General features: G+C 34.7%; 1 protein-coding gene across 2 annotated transcripts in view; it reads right to left on the reverse strand.

Moving 5' to 3' along the window:
* The window catches only part of LOC149414230 (mediator of RNA polymerase II transcription subunit 28-like), a 41,540-nt gene extending 26,113 nt beyond the window's left edge, over positions 1-15,427 (reverse strand). For both annotated transcript variants that reach the window (XM_089644260.1, XM_089644259.1), the window contains exons 1-4: positions 15,338-15,427; positions 10,988-11,064; positions 9,151-9,343; positions 3,091-3,225 (exon numbers count right to left, since the gene is read on the reverse strand). In XM_089644260.1, the coding sequence (XP_089500386.1) occupies positions 3,091-3,225; positions 9,151-9,343; positions 10,988-11,064; positions 15,338-15,421 (489 nt within the window). In that variant the 5' untranslated portion in view covers positions 15,422-15,427. The remainder of the gene's footprint in view (positions 1-3,090; positions 3,226-9,150; positions 9,344-10,987; positions 11,065-15,337) is intronic.
* Between the last annotated feature and the right edge of the window lie 7,088 nt (positions 15,428-22,515).

Here is a 22,515-nt window from a genome sequence, read left to right on the forward strand (position 1 = left end):
TAAAAGCATCATAACTCACGTCTTGGGAAACGTAGCCTCATTCTAAAAAATGTTTTGGAAAGATTATGAAATCGACTATCGCATTGTGTTATTATAAGTAAATATTTGCGTTTCTAAATATATATTTTATGAAAACGTCAAAAATATGTAAGAATCGCTTACAATTATTTCAAAGCCGTGAAAAATGTACTTTTTTCTGAGTATCATAAAGAAATAACACTTTATATATTGAAGAAATATAATTAAAAACTATTAGTCACCTCAAAATATTAACCGTCCAAACTAAAATATTTTTAATAAATTATTTAGAAACGCAATAAATTATGAACGAACAAGATGACAGATTCAATCGGCTTAGATAATGCATTTCTACTTTCCATAGATATTGTTGAATACAGACGCGTAGCGTTATTCATTATCGATACTCTGTTTTTTAAATCATGGCAATCCGTATACTAGTGATGGAAATAAATCGATTTTTGTAAAATCTCGCGCGTTTACGTGAAAAGACGTTCTAATGTCTTGACCGCTATTATCATATTTACGTCTTTTGACGTTCTAATGTTCTGAGTGGTTAAGAGGAAGCTACAAGCCAAAAATGAGTATATTCTTGGTATACCTTATATTGTAGGTAAAAGGCATTAAAATCACTTGACAAACGGAGTCTAGAAACGTTCGATTTCAAGCACAAAACTGGTTTTTATTTATTTATTATTATTTTATTCTGGTTCTACTGTAAGTCTCCCCAGGTATCTGCGCCTAGTTCCCACCAGGGCAGGACATTGGCACCATCGGTGAATTGGAGTCTCTTCATCCTCTTCACATTTCCTGCATCTATTGGTGTTTTCCACTCCCAATATCTGCATGTGTCTCCTGAGATGGCAGTGTCCCGTTAGTAGTCCTACCAGTTCCCTCAGTGAGTTTCTGTCCATATCGAGTAGTTTCTTGGTTCGTCTAGGGTCTGGTCCTTTCATGAGTGCTTTGGATTGTCTCGTTCCAGATGCCCTCTCCCATTCTTTGCGGTGCTGGGATTTGACCCACCTATCAATATGTAGTTTTGTGTGGCAAGCTGCTACTTCTACGGCCGGCTCGGATCCTACAAGTGGTGCTTTCATTTACATCGACTTTAATTCAACGATATCGGTCGACTACTTTACGAGATTTGTGAGCACAAATAAACGCAGGCAAAATTTTTATATACACGGTTTTCCAATAAGAGGTGTTATTATGATATCCGATCGTAAAAGATCAATGGTTTCGTTGCTTGTGTGGCACGTAGCGCAGTCTTGTCGAAAGTAAACGTTGTCCAGATCAATACCATCCAATTCCGGCCATAAAAAATCATTAATCATCTCTCGATAGCGCAATCCATTCACCGTAACTGTTGCTCCAGCCTCATTTTCGAAAAAGTAAGGTCCAATTACGCCGGACCATAAACCGCACCAAACAGTTACACGTTGAGGATAGAGAGGCTTTTCAAGAATGACTCTTGGGTTTTCCGAGCCCCAGATGCGACAATTTTGCTTGTTGACGAAGCCACCGAGGTGGAAATGGGCCTCATCACTCAAGATGATTTGCATTTGATTCACTCAAGTGAATTTTAATAATTTCAATGCGTTGTTGAAGCGTGTATCGTTCTGTTTTTATTAATGGCGTAGTTTCTACTTGTCAAATGTCGAAAAATGACAGCTTCAAAAGTAACATCTACCGAAATAGCGGGATATTCAAAATAACACCTCTTATTGGAAAACCCTGTATTAAAAAGATTATGGTATCATTGTTATTTATTTTAAAGTATACTGCTAAATAATTGTGTTTGTTCATTTTTAGCCTTTCTCCACAGAGATAGGCAGAGAATATGGGATGCCATGCAACTTTGTATTACACATTCTTCCCATGACTTATGAGAAGAGAATTAAATACAAACTGCACCTATTGTAAACATTTTGGTAAGTATAGTATTCCCAAAGAGAGATTGTATGAAGTCATCGACGACCGTCCTAATATGCTTTCGTAAAAATGTTTTGATTCGAAATCGTCATATAAACAAACAATATACAAAGTATGCATGAAGAATGAGTTAATGATGAATGTAAGTAAATCTAAAGTAATGGTGTTTGAAAGAGAGAGTACGAAAACAGTGTGCAATATAGTTGTGAATGAGGAATACTTGGAGCAGGTGGATGAGTTTGTGTATTTAGGAAGTATGTTCTAGAGAGATGGGAAGGCTGACAGAGATATTGAAAGAAGGATAAATGCAGGTGACTCCATTAATGGAGGACTGAACGCCGTCGGCGCTAACAAAAAATTGTCCAAAGAAGCGAAGTTAGATGATGTATGGAAGTGAGGCATGGAACTGGCAAAGAAAGGATGAAAGTAGATTAAATGCTGTTGAAATGAGATCACCATGTATGATCGTGTGAGGAATGTGGAGATCCGCAAAGAGTGCAAGGCTGATGTAAGCGTAATGAGTAAGATCAAGAAAGGGACGCTTAGATGGTTTGGGCATGTAGAGCGAATGAGCGAAGAAAGGAGTGTAAGGAGAATATTATACGATGCAAATGTGAATGGTAGCAGAAGTCGGGGACGCCCGAGGAAGACATGGCACGATCAAGTGAATCAGATACTTGAGTCGGGCCATGTCAAGAGTCAGAACAATAGAAGAGTATGTATGAATGTGAATGAGGCAAGGAGTGTGTGCTAAAACTGGCGTGATGATTAGTTAGTTAGTTATATTCAGGATGTATCATCATGTGATTCCCGAGCATATTTGGAGTTTAAAATGTAGATGAAATTTTGCCATCCGAAAATATATTTTTTTCAATTTAAAACCAACAAAAATAATTTTTAAATCACACATCGCAACGAATCACGTGATGTGTGCTTTGTCTCGTCTGTACGTGACCGGCTAGGCGACGTATGATGAAAAAATACTATTGTTTTTAATGTTTTAAAATACATCATTAGGCAGCAAAATGACCACGCATTTTAACATTTTTTATATATGCCGATACGCAATTAAATAATGCATTTTTTGTGCTTTCAGTTCCCTTTCCACTCGTCATGGCACACGTCAGACTAGTGACCCACCTGCATGGCGTTGTTGTGAGGCTGCATCTGCTGCTGCAGGGCCGCCACCTGCTGCTGGGGCACCGGCGAGGGGGACGCCACGCCGACGGTGGCCGGGGTGCTGGCGCCGGTCTGGCCACCGCACTTGGCGTAGCCCTGGAAAGGGAGACACGTTGATTTTACTGAACCAAAAATAAGTGCATAATAATTTACGCAGTACAAGTATTTTATTTTAAATTCGTAAGAAATCCCAAAACTCCAACAAGACTACCAACTGCTCCCAAACGTCGGGTGTCAGTGATGGATGGTGACGGGATAAATCATCAAAATGATAATTCATCACATCTTTAAAGTTATATAAAGTCATGGAAAGTGATGAAACAAAAACTTTATTAACTGGGTTAAGTAGGCTAGGTTAGGTCAGGTTAACCCATTGGCATCCGAATTGTTTGGCTAAAAAATTGTCCTTCACATCCGAATTAATTTTGTACCAAAAGTTTTAAGTACAGTGGTGTACTAAATCTTTCATAACTTTTAAACTAAAAGTGCAAACGAAACAATCTTTTTTAATTTACCTGTGCATTGAATCAAGGTACGTAAAAAATATATGTATTGTTTTAAAAAATAATAAAAATATGATTAAACGAGGATATGAAAAAAAAATTTATTAAAAAAAATATATTTCTTAATTTTTTATAATTGGATTAAGAATAGTTGTACATTAATCATACTTATTACCATAATATATATTTTTTGCCATTTGAGCTCTTGTTAGCCGCTCACCATTCGTTTTGCTTGTTAAGCTTGTCAATTCCCGAAACACATGCCATTTTGAAAAAATTCAATGAAGCTGAAATATAACAAAATTTCAATCGTAAATATCAGGAAAAAATTGTACTAACGGAGTCCTGCCAATTACAACGAAATAAATGCTTAATTATCTACAGAGCAATTGGCATTTAAAATTTTAAACACAGATGTCAATAATGTATCCCTTTTTCGTTTTTAAGCCGACAGACATCAGACCCGCCGGGACGGCGTCGTTTGATTTTAAGACACATCGCCGTACACACGCCGGGACGGCGTCGTTTGAGGCCAATGGATTAAAAAAAAAAAATTTCATCGTTTTTAATGACTTTATATCACTTTTTAAAAGTGTGTTGAATAGTCACTTTGTTGAGTTATCATGGAACCGTCAGTGCTCGTATCATCTGCTCTGATGACATCTGCCACTGTAACGTTGTCCGTAAACGTTGGCTAAAGAAGGAGTTAGCGCAACCCGGCATAACACCCCAAAAACAAATAACAAAAATATAAATCTGTTAGAGAGAGTACAGAGACAAAATACCAAGAGCTCTGAAAGATCTACGATACGAAGATAGACTCAAGGAACTAAGATTACCAACCTTACAAGAAAGAAGAGAAAGGGGTGACATGATCGAGACTTTTATCTGGACATTACAGTTGCCCTAGCGTCCAACAAATCTTCACTACTAATAAAAATATAAATCTCCGCGGACACTATTACCAAAACGCCTTTTGCATCTAATCCTAGAAAACACTTCCTTGCAAATAGAGTAGTGGATGCTTGGAACAAACTCCCACAACATGTCATCGATGCAACAAATATAAATCAATTCAAAGCTCTATTGGATTCACATTTGGAGAGAAGAAAGGACTTAGTTCAACTTAAAACAACTCAATTACTGGCAAACTTGTTGTCAAATCAGATATGAGCGCATCAGCAGAATGCTGCCTGCTCTGCACATAATTATAATAAAAACACTTTTGACCGTGAAAATCTTAAATCATATTCAACCAGGGTATATTTGCTTTATTCAAATTCAAACACATTCAAATTAATAGATTTGCCCTAAAATGAAATCTGTGTGGGACTACTTTATTTCCTCCCACATGTGGCAGTACTATCGTGAATTAATCCGCTGCTAGACGCAAGCGAGCTGGAGAAGAGAAATCTCCATTCCTGTTTCAACCTTCGATCCTACCGCCACTCTCTCTACTCTTTCTGCCACCGTCTCCGCGTTCTGTAAAATTGTAATATTCGTCCTCACGAATAAACTAAATTAATTGTGCAGTCACTCGTTTCAATCTCCCATCTCCTGAACACAATTTACGGTTCGGGCAGCCACCGTTAATTACAAATAAGCATAGCTCTCATACACACATACTCACCCTGCCACATCTGGTTATCATTTTGGCAAGCTGGCGACCAATAATGTGACGTTATTTTGGCACGGTGAGGGTACGAGAATGTTTTGAATAATCTACGACATCCGTCGTACGTTGAAAGCCGAAGAGCACACATTAAAATAACCAGAACCTGCGCAGAAAGGTGATAAAGTTCATTAACACCTCGTATGCCGGGCCCGCATATGCGCGGCCCATACAAATTTAAAAAAAAAAAAAAAAAAAAAAAATTTATATGCGATTTTAACCCTAATGTACAAAGAATTTGTATGGAGAACAAGGTCTTAATCGCTTGAGCTATTCTCGTTCTTTACGCATCATATTTCAGAAACACTTGAAGCTTCTTCCACATCTAATTTTAAATTTTTCTGTGGGATGCCAACTCAACCAAAAATAACGGTCAAAGCAGGTCAAAGTGAAACATCGCGGTTCTATTTTAAAGTGCCAAAACGAAGTAATTTATCAATAAAACGTAAGTAATGTTTTTTTTATACATAGTTTATTGTTCACGGCATGTGTTTCGGTAAATTTAAAATACGAAAACTCAAAATAACCGACAAAATATTACGTCAAAGTATACGCCATGTCTTCGTGATAAAAATGTTCGTTTTATTTCTAGCTATGTTCCATCATATATTGTGTGATTTGCTTTGTTTCGTATCTCATTTTGCAGATAAATCAATTGAGAACATATATCACAGCCTTTGATTTGTCCATATTTAGTTAATATTTTACAAAAAATAATATTCTAATGTCCTCCGCGCTAAAAAAGTGTCCGAGAAATTTTTTGACGTTTCTCCATCAATATTCACGTAAATATTGCCTAATCTTATAAGGATTGTACATTATTATGTAAAGAAAACTACTGAGATTGTGTATAAAAGCCCTAGTTTCGTCAATATTTAGTTAATATTTTTTAATTAAATAAATACGAGACATCGGAAACCTGCACAAATACACGTGAACTGTTTATATGTATGTGTGAGAGGCCATCTTGAAATCATATCCGCGCCTGCGTAAAACGCACTTCGATCTGCGCGCGCAAATATGAACGATTTTTACAAATTCAAATTTTGTATGGGAGCTACAGGGTTCTTACAAAATACATGATTTATTAGAAATATTTATTTCTAATAATATTTATTAGAAATATTATTTTTTATTTATAAAAATGGTAATAAATATCACAAAATTAGATCAGTTATATAGGGTGTGCAAAAAAGTACTAACAAACTTTTTTTTTGTTTAGGTATAAAATATTTATTCGCGTATTGATTTTTTTTCTTTTCTTTCTGTCTATAGGAAACCGACCACGTCGTTGCGGAGTTCTACGGATTCACTGATAGCGAGGATGAATCCCTCGCCGGTGATGTAGAACTTCCGTCAATGGTGGAAATGGATGTTATGGATGGAGGATGAGTTGGAGCCTTTGGAGGAGGGGGAGGAGGAGAATCCAGAGGAGCAGACCTTCACCTGGTCCGAGGATTTCTCCACCTTCACGGGTCAGCGTGAGCATTATGCCGTCCTACAGCCTGGCCCATCACCCGACGTGTTCCCTCCGACAGTCGCTACATCTCCATATGACGTCTTCTTATGTGTTGTTGTTTATGGTTTTGGTTATTTGTTGAATGTGTGTTATCATTTGTTACTTGGATTTTGTTATCTGTGATTGTAATTTGGTACTGGTTGTTGTTATTTATGGTTTTAATTATTTATTGAATGGGTGTATTTGTGCATTATTTGAATAAAAATGTTTACTGAAACAAGTGCATTGTGCATCTTTGCATTGTTTGAATTTTCGTTTCCATTCATTGTATCTTCCACTTTTGAGGAGGACAGAAACAGTGTCTAAAAATTTGAATATTATAATAATAAATTTATGTATGTGAAAAATGATTTTTTTCGCAGTCTCTCGACCAAAGATTAAAAAAACGTGTTTCATGTACCTGTTCTAAAACTGAAATAAATATGATGAAATTTTTTTCTTATTTATTTTTGAACCACACAGTATCTGAATTTAAAAAACGCATTTAAATAAATAAATAAATATTAATAAAAAAAATATTAGAAAATTTTATTTTTATTCCCCGAGTCATGATTTTTTTGTCACCCTGTTCTTTCAAACACATCTGTATACATGGGCTGGCCGCCATTGTCCGCAACCGAATTCAGAGCAATGCAAAAAGATCGCGAATTCTTCTAAGGTAAACTCTTACTTCTTTCATTATTTTTGATATAAATTGATTGTGGACATAATAGATTTGAGGTATCATCAGAAAGATAGTTTTATCTACATTATTTTGATGTAATTTTTATAATATTTCACCCAAGAAAAGTGATGAAAATTTACTTCGTAAGAAATGTCAAAATTTTTACGTCCTAATGAATAGTTTTATTATTAGCATTATTTATTTACAGGTTTCTTGTACAAAATAATATTATTAGTAACAACAGTTGTATAAACTACCGAAATCTGGAAGAATTGTTATCATATACTTATAAAATACGACACAAAAAAATTTTAAGTGGACACTTGACGTTTGATTTTTTTTTTGAATAAATGAAAATATTTTACATTTTCAAAGAAGTGTCAATGGCATTACTTCTTCGAAAAAACCTTTGGATTATTTTTTTCACGAGGGGTGTCTATTCAGGTTTGTGTAGAAATAAAAAAATCAGTTAATTTTCTTATGAATATATTTTTTTTACATTTGTTTGCCGAATGGGAAAATTTTTACACATTTTTTTTGTTAAAGTTAGCTATTCTGGGAAAACTTGTAACAATATTATCATGTAATATATATGAATAATAAGATACATTATCTGATAAACAGAAAACAATCGCAAAATAAACAATTTCTTTGTTTTTAAACGGATGTTTGACCAAAAGGCAGGAGAGTAATTTGCGCGCGGTTTTTTTCAAAAAAGCTTGGAATTTCCGAGCATACAACAGGTTATAATAAATGTGGGACTTGTCTACACAGGATTTGAATGTGTGTTTTTGAACTAACTAACTAGTGCGGTGGGTAAATTATAAGACATTTGTAAAAATATTAAATTTTGGAAACAAGCACGAACATAAATACATATGTAGTTAAGAGGAAGCTACAAGCCAAAAATGTGTATATTCTTGGTATACCTTATATTGTAGGTAATAGGCATTAAAATCGCTTGACAAACGGAGTCTAGAAACGTTCGATTTCAAGCACAAAACTGGTTTTTATTTATTTTGTACATAAATAATTTTATAAAAAAGCAAAAAAGTTAATCAAGTGAAACTGTCACAGATAATCTTAGCTATAATATTGTTTTTTTTTTTAAGTCGTTCATACATTTCTATTGAAAAAATATTATTTTTAGTAGTTTACATTTATATTTTTTATTGAGTAATTTATTATTTTATTTGTATTCTACTCAAGCGAAACGATAGGAAAACCTTCAATTTATCTAAAGTATATTTTTTGGTATTCATAATGTACACCAATTTGTTACAAAGATCAATCAAACGCAGCCAGCGATTTTCGCGCCATTGTCAATTCATAAGCAGATTTTACTTTCACGCATTAAATGGTGATATTACAGTGTGAGGTGCTTGTATACTGTCAGATTCCTTTATAGATAAATCACTAATAGGGAGACGCCCACTAAACTCTCCCTGCTTCGTGCCACTTGGCTTGTACCCCTCGCCCTTATGGGCAGGATCTATTCCTTACTCTGTGTCAGCATCCCATTGAAGGTTTTAGAAGATCAACAGTAAACAATCATAAACCATAACAAGTGTCACAACATAGGTACTCGGAATTAACATTTTTTCCACGGTCATAAAATGTACTAATTTGGATTCTACTGAAGTTTTTTCTTAAGGACACTCACCTGCAGGTCGGCCAGGAGATTCTGCCAGACGGCGATCTTCTCGTAGTGGCGCTTCAGGAGCTCGTCCTTCCGGGCCAGCTCGAGCCGCAGCTCATTGTTGTCCTCCTTCACCAGCAGCTCGGGCTTCAGCGCCGACAGGAGGAAGCGCTTCTGCAGGAAGAACGCCTCCATCTGACGGGCCAGCTCTATGAACCTGGAATGTTAATATCGATATTAATGGAATTGGCAGAGGAAGGACGAAAGTCGACTGAATGCTGTGGAAATGAGATCCTTGAGGCGTATGTGGGGTAAAACCACGAGATTCGCAAAGAATGAAGATTAAGAAAGGAATGCTCAGATGATGTGGGCATGTAAAGCGAATGAACAAAGGAGTGTAAGTCAATAAAAGTAAATCAAGTGAACTACATACTTGAGTCGGGCCATGTAAAGAGACAGAATAATAGAAGAGTATGTATGAGAAGATGTATGAATGTGAATGAGGCAAGGAGTGTGGTGCCCCAAGAATTTAGATCAACTCAACTGAATTGAAATAAGATTCACAATAAGTTACTCTATATTCTGCTGATGCACTCATTAATTTCACAATAAGTCAATCATTTCTTCTCTCCAAATGAGAATCCAATGGATATTTAAATAGATTTATATTAGTACATAGCATGGATGACATGTTGTGGAAGTTAGTTGCATGCTTCCACTACTCAATATTAGTAGAATGGATGGGAAGTTAGTTCCATGCTTCCACTACTCTATGTTAGTGGAATGGATGACATGTTGTGGAAGTTTGTTCCATGCTTCCACTACTCTATATTAGTAGAATTGATGACATGTTGTGGATGTTAATTCCATGCTTCCACTAATCTATGTTAGTAGAATGGATGATATGTTGTGGAAGTTAGTTCCATGCCTCCACTACTCTATGTTGGCAGAATGGATGACATGTTGTGGATTTTAATTCCATGCTTCTAATACTCTATGTTAGTAGAATGGATGACATGTTCTGGAAGTTAGTTCCATGCTTCCACTGCTCTATGTTAGTAGAATGGATGACATGTAGTGGAAGTTAATTCCATGCTTCCACAACCCTATTTGCAAGGAAGTATTTCTCAGGATTGGCTGCAAAGGGTGTCCACGAAGATTTACATTTGTGTTAGTGGGGAAGATTTCTTGAATACCAGAGCAACCTTAATGTCCAGATAAAATTTTGAAAGTCTCAATCAAGTCACCCCTCGTTCTTCTTTTTTTTAAGGTTGGTTATCTTAGCTTCATGAGTCTAATTTCATATGGCTCGTATTTCAACCCACCTGGTATTTTTGTAAATCGTCTCAGTGTATGTTTTCTATATTTTTTAGAGAGTTATATCAAGAAAGGCTTTCATGATTAAGTACATTATTACATTTGGTCTTTTGATGATCCCAGCAATATGCGATTATCATTCAGTAGATTTTTTTACATTGACTCCGCACAGGAGGCCCGGTCTATGTCATCTTTGGAGATGTCGAAAGTTCTGGGAAAGAAAAGATATGAAGAGCTGATAGGCATCTGGGGGTCAGTGTGTCCAGGAGTGACGGAAGTATGATTCTATCCCTCCCACTGCGGAGCAAGTCGATGTTTCGAGAGAGTCTTGCTGGAGAGGTCAAAAGGTCTCCCACGCAGTTGGTGGGCAGACGCATCTGTCACCAAGACCCGGACAAACCTCACCCCGTGAAACCCTGCCACCTGCCGTAGCTTGCCACTTTGAGTGACCTATGGCAGAGGTGTGGGTTATTCAATAAATGGTTCCCGGGGCGACGGTACCCATACCTGCCTCCCAAATTGAAATATGAGCTAATAATAATACCTTTCCACTTCAACTTTAACCTCCTCTTTTTCCACGCAAGGTCCAGCCTCCTGCTTGGTCAGGACATTCAGGCATGACTGAAAAAAATATAAAAAAGATTTCATTAAAAATATGTATATTTGCGTTGAAGAATGCAAAAGGCCAATGTATATCTAACACAGTTTTGAATTGGAAATTTAAGCCTCGATTAGGCAAATATTTGGATCACGAAACACGCCTACAAGCAGTGTTGCCAAGTTAGCATATTATATGCTAAATTTGGCATAATTACTCCATGTTTAGCATAACTATTATGCTTTTAGCAAATAGCATATTTATTTGGCTTATTTTTAGAGAAAAATTAAAATAGTATAAACCGATTTTTTAACTAACAAAAATGATATTGATTGAAAAACTGGTGTCTCAATGGAGAAACATAGTTCACGTTAAATGGGAATCCTTGACTTCCACTGTAGAGTTTTGGAATGAAGTCATGCAATATAAAGATGCAGCTAATAATAACCCCTTCGGTGATTTATGTCAGTTTGCAATGTCTATTTTAACATTGCCGCATTCAAATGCGGACATTGAACATGTATTTAGCCAAATGAGTTTGGTCAAAACAAAACTCCGAAATCGTTTGGCGGTGAGAACCCATTTTGTACGTGAGATTTGGCCTAAAGAGAGCAGGAAAGTGCTGTTATTCTTACACTGTTCCTGACGAAGTACTACGCTGCATTGGGACCAAGGAAAGTTACGACTCCGTCTCTTAGCCTTCCACATCAGCTGCTGTTAATGAAGAAGAAGAAGATGAAGATATTGATATTTTATTTCACTGATTTTATTTCTAAATTAAATTTATGTTAGCTTTTTTTGGCATTTTTTAAAGGAATTTAGCATATTTCTGGCATATTTTTCCCATCACTCTAGCATATTTTGAAGTAGTTGAGTTGGCAACACTGCCTACAAGGAACTTCTTGTGTTTTTCTTTATTCTATGCTCCCGGAATATTGCATTGTCCTCAAATATAGGTGGATTCATTGGCTGTAAGCAAAATCGCAGTAAGCAATGTTCATACGTTTCCATATTAATATTTTGGGAAATGATATTAAGGCGATGCACTACGTAGTAATGCAAAATCATGTGTTTTTGGTTTGAAAATTTGGTCGCCTAGAAATGTTTCAGATGCTTTAATTAAATACTGCGAGTAGAATACATCTTGGCCTTTGAAATAATCGAGTATTTTTTACATCTGTAAGTCTTTTTATAAGCCCAGAAAAAAGAAATTTATAAGGCCTACGAAAACTGCTTTAAAGTTCAAAATCTCCTACTTACGAACCCATTTTCGGTTATAGTTTTACTGTATAATTTGGCAAATTAAGTTATTTATAAAATGATCGGAAAACATTTAAATATTTATACCTGAACATCCAAAAAAAAAATAAGAAGGCACTTTTTGGCCATGTTTTTTTCTCGCCTAAATCAAAACAGCTGGATGGTGTTAAGCGGGAATTTAAGCTTTATCGCCATCTACGTAAGGAGTGTTATTGATGGCGGCTCGATTTAAAATATTACACGACGTAGTGCATCGCCTTAATTGAATAATATGGTAAATATACATATTAACGAGGGTGGTCTGAAAAGTTTCCGACCTCGTCAATAAAAGCTAGTGAATGTAGTTATGCATCTTTTGACAGTTACTCACCAAAGTTTTGGCCATTTTGTACGTGCAGTTTTTAGTTGACAGTCGTTTGAATGAGTCGATGTGTGTGTTTTTGTGAAAATGGAAAAAATTGAGTAGCGAGATGTTATTAGATTTTTGTTTTTGAAAGGCAAGACGCCTACGCAAATCAAAGATGAGTTGGACTCTGTGTACGGGGACTCTGCACCATCATTTAACACAGTGAAATTTTGGGCAGCTAAATTTAAACGTGGCCGTAAGAGCTTGGGAGACGATGAACGTTCGGGACGTCCAAAAACTGACGATAACATTGCTAAACTTCACCAAATAGTGTTAGACGACCGCCGAATTAAAGTGAGAGAGATAGCAGAGGTTATGAAAATGTCCAAAGAACGTGTCTGTCACATATTAAATCAAGATTTAGACATGAGAAAGTTGTCCGCGCGTTAGGTGCCGCGTTTGATAACGTTAGACCAAAAACGTGTTAGAATGAACATTTCCAACGCTCTGTTGGCGCAGTTTAGGCGCAATAAATCCGAGTTTTGGTGCCGATTTAATTCACACTTTTAATAAGCACCGATTATGGAAATTACACTTCGTTTTAACTGAATTACTACAAGAAACCACGATTTACGTCGGGATATGTGGTGAAAGATGCATTGTAATTCCATTTATATACAATCAAAGTGGAACAATGTGTAATTTCCATAATCTGTGCCTAAAAGTGCGGAGTTTAGGGAAATAATTACCACGAAAATGTCACATGTTCAAAGATAAGACATTGAAAGAATAGCGTAATTGCGAATAGGAGTAATTTATTTATTTACTGACATAACATACGTTACACAACGTAATACTACAGGTGGACATGGTGGCAATTTCGGTAAAATTTCGATCGCGCTGGCCTCGCTTATTATGAATATTTTTTAGATAAAACCTTTAGATTCACCTTAATTACTGTACGACAAAACTTTTAACCTTCGGGGAGGTGGAAAATGTTGCAATAAAAATTTCAATTACGTAAAACTAAAATCAGCTTTCGTTTTGTGAAACGAGACCGTCCATTTTCAAACTTTTATTTGTTTATTGTCAAATGTCATTTTGTTTTGTTGGTATTTCTGTTACTATAGGACAAAACGAACGGCTAGAAGTAGCTAGAGACAATCGCGCGGGCGTTTTTTTAATGTTAAAAAATTCCGTCAAATTAGTATTTACCTAATATGCATGCATTATGTGCGTTGTGATTGAAATTTATTAGCTGGATTTTATTTTTTTACGTTCAAATTTTATTTAAGTAAACTATATCTGCGATGTTGAGCGGCTACGCTAAGTTTGTAATACAAAAAAAAGTGCCCCTTTTATAGCGCCTGCTCGCGTCAAGGCAAGAAAAACATCCCAGTTTTCAATTAGTTTAGCGGCTACGCTAGGTTTGTGTAACATGGTTTGTGATTCAAAAAAAGTGTCCCTTTTATACCGCCTGCTCGCGTCAAGGCAAAAAAAACATCCCAGTTTTAAAATAGTTTAGCGGCTACGCTAGGTTTGTTGTAGTTTTATATATATATATATATAGATATATATTTTATATAGATATATATATATATATCTCAAAAACCATGTTACACAAACCTAGCGTAGCCGCTAAACTAATTGAAAACTGGGATGTTTTTCTTGCCTTGACGCGAGCAGGCGGTATAAAAGGGACACTTTCTTTTGAATCACAAACCATGTTACACAAACCTAGCGTAGCCGCTAAACTAATTGAAAACTGGGATGTTTTTCTTGCATTGACGCGAGCAGGCGGTATAAAGGGGCATTTTCTTTTTCATCATAAACCATGTTACAAAAACTTAGCGTAGCCGCTCAACATCGCAGAAATAGTTTACTTAAATAAAATTTGAACGTAAAAAAATAAAATCCAGCTAATAAAATTCAATCACAACGCACACAATGCATGCATATTAGGTAAATACTAATTTGACGGAATTTTTTAATATTAAAAAAAACGCCCGCGCGGTTATGTATCTAGCCACTTCTAGCCGTTCGTTTCGCCCCATAGTAACAGAAATACCAACAAAACAAAATGACGTTTGACAGTAAAGTTTGAAAATGGACGGTCTCGTTTCACAATACGAAAGCTAATTTTAATTTTACGTAATTGAAATTTTTATTGCAATATTTTCCACCTCCCCGAAGGTTAAAAGTTGTGTCGTACAGTAATTAAGGTGAATCTAAAGGTTTTATCTAAAAAATATTCATAATAAGCGAGGCCAGCGCGATCGAAATTTTACCGCAATTTCTTCCAACAAACATTCCAACATATTTAAAAAAACATAAACAAACATTCGGTTACGAATATCCTGACAATATTTGAAATCATGACGCCACCATCATTATAATGGTAAAGTGACGCTTGAGCAATGATGGAGGACTTATCTAACAGAGAAATTGTACCCGCCACAACGCAGTGGAAACCTTAAGCAATCGTTCACTCGGTTACATCAACTATCGTCTTGTATGTTTGAAAATGCACGGCAACAAACAGATCGATAGCAGACGACATCAACAAAGAAAATGTCACATGTTCAAAGACGCGGCATACGGTCGAGACGACTCAAAAAAAGACAGATTTTCGATAAATAGTAGCTTCAAACTATAAACAAGATTTTGAGATGAGAAAAAGTGTTAGTTACCTGAAAGGATTCCTCGAATTCCTCCACCAAGTTCCCGGCGTCGTTAGACGGAGCCGCCATATTTGGTAGAGTTGTTGACTGCATCGCTTCCTGATTGCTTCTGATTTGTCTATGGAGATTTTTTTTGACACAACATTTTTTCTGCCGCATTGCCAGTAAGTAAAAGAGAAGAATTTATGACTACAGAATTTACTGCAGTTAATTGAGATGCCCGTATTTCTTAACTATTATAAATTATTATAATACTAATTTCGGTTGTTGGTGCATGGATAAGCAATGTGAAATATTCTTGCGTAATGCGTTATATTTTTCAACTGCAATTAACTTTTATTTAACTACATTTTATTTTATCTGGCAGGCGATAAAGTAGGTACCAAAATTATTTTATTGTTATTATTTTATTATATTATTATATTTTTATTTTATTATTATAATTTTATATTATATTTTTATTTTATTATTATTTTATTGACGATGTTTATTCGAACGGTTCTGTTCGACTCTTTAATTATTTTTCAACAAAAACATTATTAATTGTTTGTTGTATGTTTAAAAAAAAAAAAAAAAAAAAAAAAAAAAAATCTTTAAATAAAATTGAAAATATTTATTTTTGATTGGCAATGAAACTGAGGACAATATTTAACCCTAGCAGTCTTATCTACGCCTGCAAGGCGTACACACAATCTTAAATTCTATTTCTCTTTTTAACGGTTGAAGTTAGCGCCTCGTGCTCTTTAACCAACCCAGTGACCGACGAGAGCTCACCGATGGTACCTGTATTATAAAGGTAAGTCCAGCCATTTTTAAGGTATAGTACGCCTGCGAGACGTATATTTAGGCTTTGTGTAATTTTTAACTAAGTTTTTTGTTTTTACTTTCGTTAATTTTTCGTCCATTTTATGTTTATTTTGGCATTGTTTCAGATACCAACATGTCATGGCCTAATATATTAAACAGTAACAATATTTTGAAAATCTTAGATCATGAAGATAGTCTTTCTCTGGGAGAATCAGCTTCTGAAGACGAGGACAGCCAGTTTGGACGAAATTTAAAGCGAAGATGAGAATAACTATGTTACTATGTAACTCTTTCCCTTTACTTGAATCTTCTCCCACTGAAGAAGCCGACTCAAAATTTCAAAAGCTGACCTAGCATCTGATTCTGCTCATGCTTCGCAATCTGCAAATCAGGGTGAATTTATCTTGTTCCTGGAAATACTCTTCGCGGTAAGAATGGACGCGGGATGTTTGGTCAACAAATAAAAGTCAATCATCTCACAGAACTTCAGCTATGAATAAAATCCGCACCTCTCGAGGACCAGCTCAAATCACAAATTAAATCTATTGGGCACTATTCGATCAAATAAGCGGGAAATGCAAAAAAAAGAACTCGAGATCTAGACCTGTTGGCAGTTCTACGTTTTGTTTTGATGGCTCTCTGACACTTCTGTCGTACAAGCCAAAACCTGCAAATATGGTTTACCTTTTATTTTTTTGTGATGAAAATGCAATAATTAATGATTCAAGTGGCAAACCAGACATGATTTATCTTTAGAACCAAGCAAAAGGAGGAGTGGATTCATTTGATCAAATGTGTGCCTAAATGTCGTGCAGCCGCAAAACTAATAGATGGTCAATGGCTGTTTTCTATGGGATCTCGGAAACATGGCTTTTGTCAATTCTGCTGTAATTTATAGCCACAACATGATCAAATAAACTCTCAAACAACAGAGAATTCATTAAAAACTCAGCACAGATTCGGTCAAGCCTTGGATTCAAACTTGAAGCTCCGACTTAAAAATATAAGCCAAATTCTCGGAAAACCTACTGATTCGTGTAATGAACTTCCGGCAGGAGAACCAGAGCCCAAAAAACGTAAATACTCAGCTTTTTGCTGCTAAAAAAAGAGAATGTCGAAATTAGTGTGCTGTAAGTGCAAAAAGTCAGTATTTTCTGAGCACAAAGTTGATGTCTGTGTAGATTGCTCTAAAATTATAGCTAGTAATTAAAAGCATGATTAATTTTAATGTTTGCCCTAAGAATAAGAAATTAATCTTAAAAAAATATGTGATAATTAAAAAAAAACATATGTTAAAGTTGATTTTAAAGAAGATGATTTTTTGTTTGAATATAAGCATAATGTTTTGATTCGTTGTAATAAATACCTGTGATAGTAGTTCTCATCGATAAAACTTGTTTTATTATTAGTTTACATACCAACCTTAACTTTCCATCCAAAAATAAGGCACAAGTAGGTACATTTTGGCCTACTAGTTGTCATTTACATGTGTACGCCTCTGAGACGTATGTTAAGGCTTTATGTACCTATAAAATAGATAAGGCTTCTAGGGTTAATAAATGCTTTCAGCCTCACAAATCTCATGGTTATGGGTCATTCCGCCGTTTCGTTCAAATTTGCCTGTTTCCGCGGATTTTTTTTTTTTTGCCTTTTTACTATATATTTTTATAGAAATGGGTTCCCGTACCTATCAGATGTATAAAAGTGAAAAGGGCACCTTTGTGCGACACTTGGATTCGAAGAAAATTGATGGAAGGTAATGAAGGTGTGGATGGTAATGAAAAACTGTTGGATGGTCATTTAAACATTTGGATGGAAATGAAGTTTGGTAATGAAATATTAATAGATGGTAGTGAACATGTTTAAGGTTCTTAAAATGTCTGTGAATAATGAAATTTGAATAGAAATTGAATAATAAAATAGATTTCAAATCATGCTAAGTATCATTTGACGTGGTGAGCGGATTAGGAAAAAGAAGAAAAACCTATTATAGTGAAAAACTAAATGCTTTATTCAGACTTTTGAACATTGGAGACAAGAAATACATTTTTTCATACGTAATCAGTTCTGCTTACTTATGCTTTTGCAATATCTGTATGAATTGTTAAAAAATAATGGAAAAAAATATCAAAATACAAATTAAGAAAAGGCAGCTGGAACATCAAACCCAACACAACTAAAATTTTCCTATTATACTACTTACCCAGAAATTATAAGGAATAGTCAAATTCTTTATAATTACGTTTTATAAGTAGGTTTGTACACAAGAAATACAAAATTTTCACATTCCTAAGCAAACATTGTAATATTTGAAAAATAGAAATAATAAAAATAATAATTAAAAATAAGAAAAAATCAGAAGTCAATTGAAATGCAGTTTAAAATAAAATCAGAGATACTTAAAACAAACACAACATATGTAACTAATAAGTACAAGATAAAGGTCTTACATCTAAATAGGAACATAATATGGAACTTGAGATCATTCTTGTGAAAGTTTTTGCTGGAAAACTATTTCAAATCAAAGTTCGGCAAATTTTTGAAAGTGAATTGTCCTCTTTCATTCTCATCTGGATCTTGCAAGCGCTGAAGAATTTGTGATTCCAAAATGAAATCGTCGTCACTAATTGTTGGCCAGACAAATTTTTTGGAATTCCCTTGAGCTTTTTTCAAAAAAATTACTTTGTACTCTAGTGTGTACTCATGTTTTCCAATAATTTTCCCAATGAAATGATTTGTCGTGTTAGTTATTTTATATTGAACCATTATCCAGTCATCTAAGTAGTATTTGAATGGCGCCTCCTTATCCTCTTTGTTGGTTTCCTCGTTAATGTCCATGTGTGGGAGTTCCACAGTTTTGGCGGACTGCTGTTTTGATTCATCGAAATCAGGATATTCTACTCTTAGGGATCGGATGAACTTCTCGAACTCACATTGATCGAAAGGATTGAATTCTTGCGTACTATTACTTACTTTTTTCTCTACTATATCTTCGATTGGTCTATTTACGTTTTGTAGCTGCAACGCCTTCAATTTCTTTTGTTCGTTTCTTTTCTCGTTCCTGAGTTTGCTTATCTGGTCCTGTAACGTCTTAATGATTTTCAATGATCTATACCTCAATTTTCTAACATTCGTTAGACCACGCACATTTTTTTTAATGATTTGTTGTTCATTCTCGACTGCGAGAGGGTCAGGATCTAGAGTATTTTGCACATTATTGGGTACTTCCTTGACATTTTCATGAATTGGAGGCAAATTTTCTACTGTAATCGTTTCTATTTTACGCTGCTCCTCTTTTTTCTTCCAATAATTTACAGAGTTCTTTCGCCATCTTCGTCTTTGCTCTCTCTGGGCTCTTTCACTCATATCTTCAATGCTGCAAATCTTTTTTTGCGCTTTTCGCATTAAGTATCTTTTTTTTTCTTTCGCTTTCTGAAGACTGTACAGTTCCGGATTGTTTTTAATCTCAGCATATTTTTGTTGCTTACGCAGCCTGTCCTTGGATAACTTTTCTTCTTTTTTCAGTTTTTTATTTAACTTTGCCATTGTGGATTATGGTGTTTAGCCTGTAACAAATAATAAAGAAAAATTATCATAAGTATCGGATCAAGTGAGAAGTTGAATGACAAATATGGATAATTTCAATTTCGTTACTTTTACAGGAGAGCCCAAAAATTGTTACACTACTTTTATATCTTTGTTTAATATTTTTTTTCCCTAAATGATTTAAAATCTAACAGTAATGATATGGTTTTTTAATCAAGAAATTTGCGTTGGACTCTTAATAATGCCCTTTATATAGATTTTTGTTCAAATCTGGATTTGTTTAGAAACTTGAAATTTTGTAAAAATTCATCTGTTTTAATAGACAACTGAAGTAATGAAGATAAGTAATGAAAATAATTGTGACTGTAGGGGAATAGTTAAACCATTTGTTTAATATATTATTCGTTTACATTTGAATAATTATAATTATATCATTGAATAAAAAAATCGATTTTCAAATAAAAATTCGCAGGGTAAATTTTAACAGATTGTTTTTCCATATCAGTAAATAGATAAAACGAAAATATGTATTTCACCAAAACTGAAATTGTCCGACGCTAGAACGCAAGAAACTGCTTTTATTGATAATATTAACTTTTATGAACCCCCAAACATGGTCCCAGATGCACGTAAAAATAACCCTTACAAATTTATCATTACCCTCCACACCTCTAAATTACCATCCGGCAAAAAAATTTACGATACGGAAGGTAATGAGACGGAGGGTAATGAGGTTTTGACAATCTTTCCTTAATAACTCGCTTAATAATGACATTACAAATCTTTATGTTTCAATAAAAAATAGTCCGACTAATTATAGTTTATAGGTTCATGATTCGAATTTTTAAAACATGTACTTACTTTAAAAAATGCTGGAAGGTAATGATGCCTGGTCGGTGACAAAGTCGTTTTCGAGCACGGAGATCGCAGATATTTCTTTATTCAGCGACGCACGTCCTCCCCCATCCAGATATAGCGGTACACTGATTAGTAACGGAGGCGCGGGGTGGGGTACAGCTGACGAACAGAGACAAACACGGTCACAATTTTAATTACCGCTTTGGCGGAAGACGACAGCGATTTTTTCTGGACAAAAACAAAATCTCAATTTTTTCTATGATACAGTAACTTTAAAAATAAATTAAACACAAATAAATATGCAAAATTAGTTGTACATTCAGGTCGATTAATGAATGTAGTGATTTTACTAGTGTAAAATTTTCTTATTTATTGATCAATTTACCGGTCCCTCATTTACACGGGGAAGGTAATGAGATTTTAGCATGTTTTTTGTATACCATAAAGTTATTAAGTAACAAATGCCTAATCCGGTAAATACTACTTTTTCCTTTTTTAAATAACTACATTTTCCAATAAAACTTTCTTGAAAAACATTATTTTTCATATGACTTTTTTGCAAGAACATGCGATTTGAACGAAACGGCGGAATGACCCTTATAATATCTTGTGATTTTTCACGGGTCTACATTAGTTATATTGTCGTACAAAGGTGTTTATCCTGTTACCATCAATGACTTTACAATACATCTACTTGTTATTGTCTCAGAAACACAAGATAAAATGTGGCAAGTAAGAGACACACTTATGTTTTCAGTAAATTTTTAATGCAAACGTTGTTTATGTGCAAATGAACAAAACAAACATCACGTGTGTGACTGAGATAACTAGATAGGTACGCTTACTCGCTTCCACTATAAGACGAACACGGAATACTGTATGAGACTACTGCTATTAGGTTGTCTTTCTTATATTTGTGTGTCGCTACATTCTGTTGTTTTTTTTTCATATAAAAATATTTTTGCATAGAGTAATATTATTTTTTCCATACAAACAAATCAACTGTTGTACCTGGCCAATAACTAACCTAATCATACTTTTTGTAATGGCGCTGAAAATATTCGGGGAACAAATTAATTATTGTAATAATAAATTAATTTAGGTGCATTTACGAATGAAATCTTATTTATTGGCTTTTACTAGTGTTTGCCAGGACATGAAAATAATTTCTCATTACACAGTGTATTTTTCTTAGAGGTAGCACACGACCTTACGAGACGCGTGGCAGTACTTGGTACTAAAACTACGAAATCGAAAGCAATACAATAAAGGCTTAGAAATATTACGCTATATTATGGCATATAAATATGGCGTACAAAGAAAACATAAAAAAAAACTCCGACGGTAAATACAAGCTTTGGACAATGACACTATCAATACCATGCTATATAAGCTTTCAACGGTCTAAAACTTGAAATAAAATTGAGGAAAACAAAAATAAATTCAGACACAAAATTACAAAATGTATTAAAGAACAAAATAACAATATTACCAAAATTTCAAAACATAAAATAATAAAACCTACACGTAACACACAAAACCAATATAAAACACAAAAAATATTATATTTTTAGTTTAAATTTATCTTAATTTTATGTTTTTTATTCTTCACCAACATTTTATATTATTTTCCTTAAATATTATGAATATTTTTTGTATTTTAAAATGGAGGCCTCAGCACGGGTAAGTTACCCAGTGAGGCCAAAATTACTAAATTTTACTAAGAAATGTAAGATATTGTACCTAAATAAAGAATTTAAAAATTTATACGTATTATATGTTGGCACACTAAGCTAAAATCTTCCTCAGGAGAGGAGGTCGGATCAATTGGGAAACTGCCGTCGAATATCATTTATTTGTATGGGATCTGTCACTTTGACAAATGACAGCCGCGGAATTACGGCACTTCGTAAACTGTTCTGACCCCTTTTCCTGTTCGGCACACAGTGAGCTGAAAATCACCTTTCATAGACATA

The sequence above is a fragment of the Hesperophylax consimilis genome, chromosome 20 (assembly GCF_061612785.1).
Source record: "Hesperophylax consimilis isolate HC1 chromosome 20, BYU_Hcon_1.0, whole genome shotgun sequence".
Lineage (NCBI taxonomy): Eukaryota > Metazoa > Arthropoda > Insecta > Trichoptera > Limnephilidae > Hesperophylax > Hesperophylax consimilis.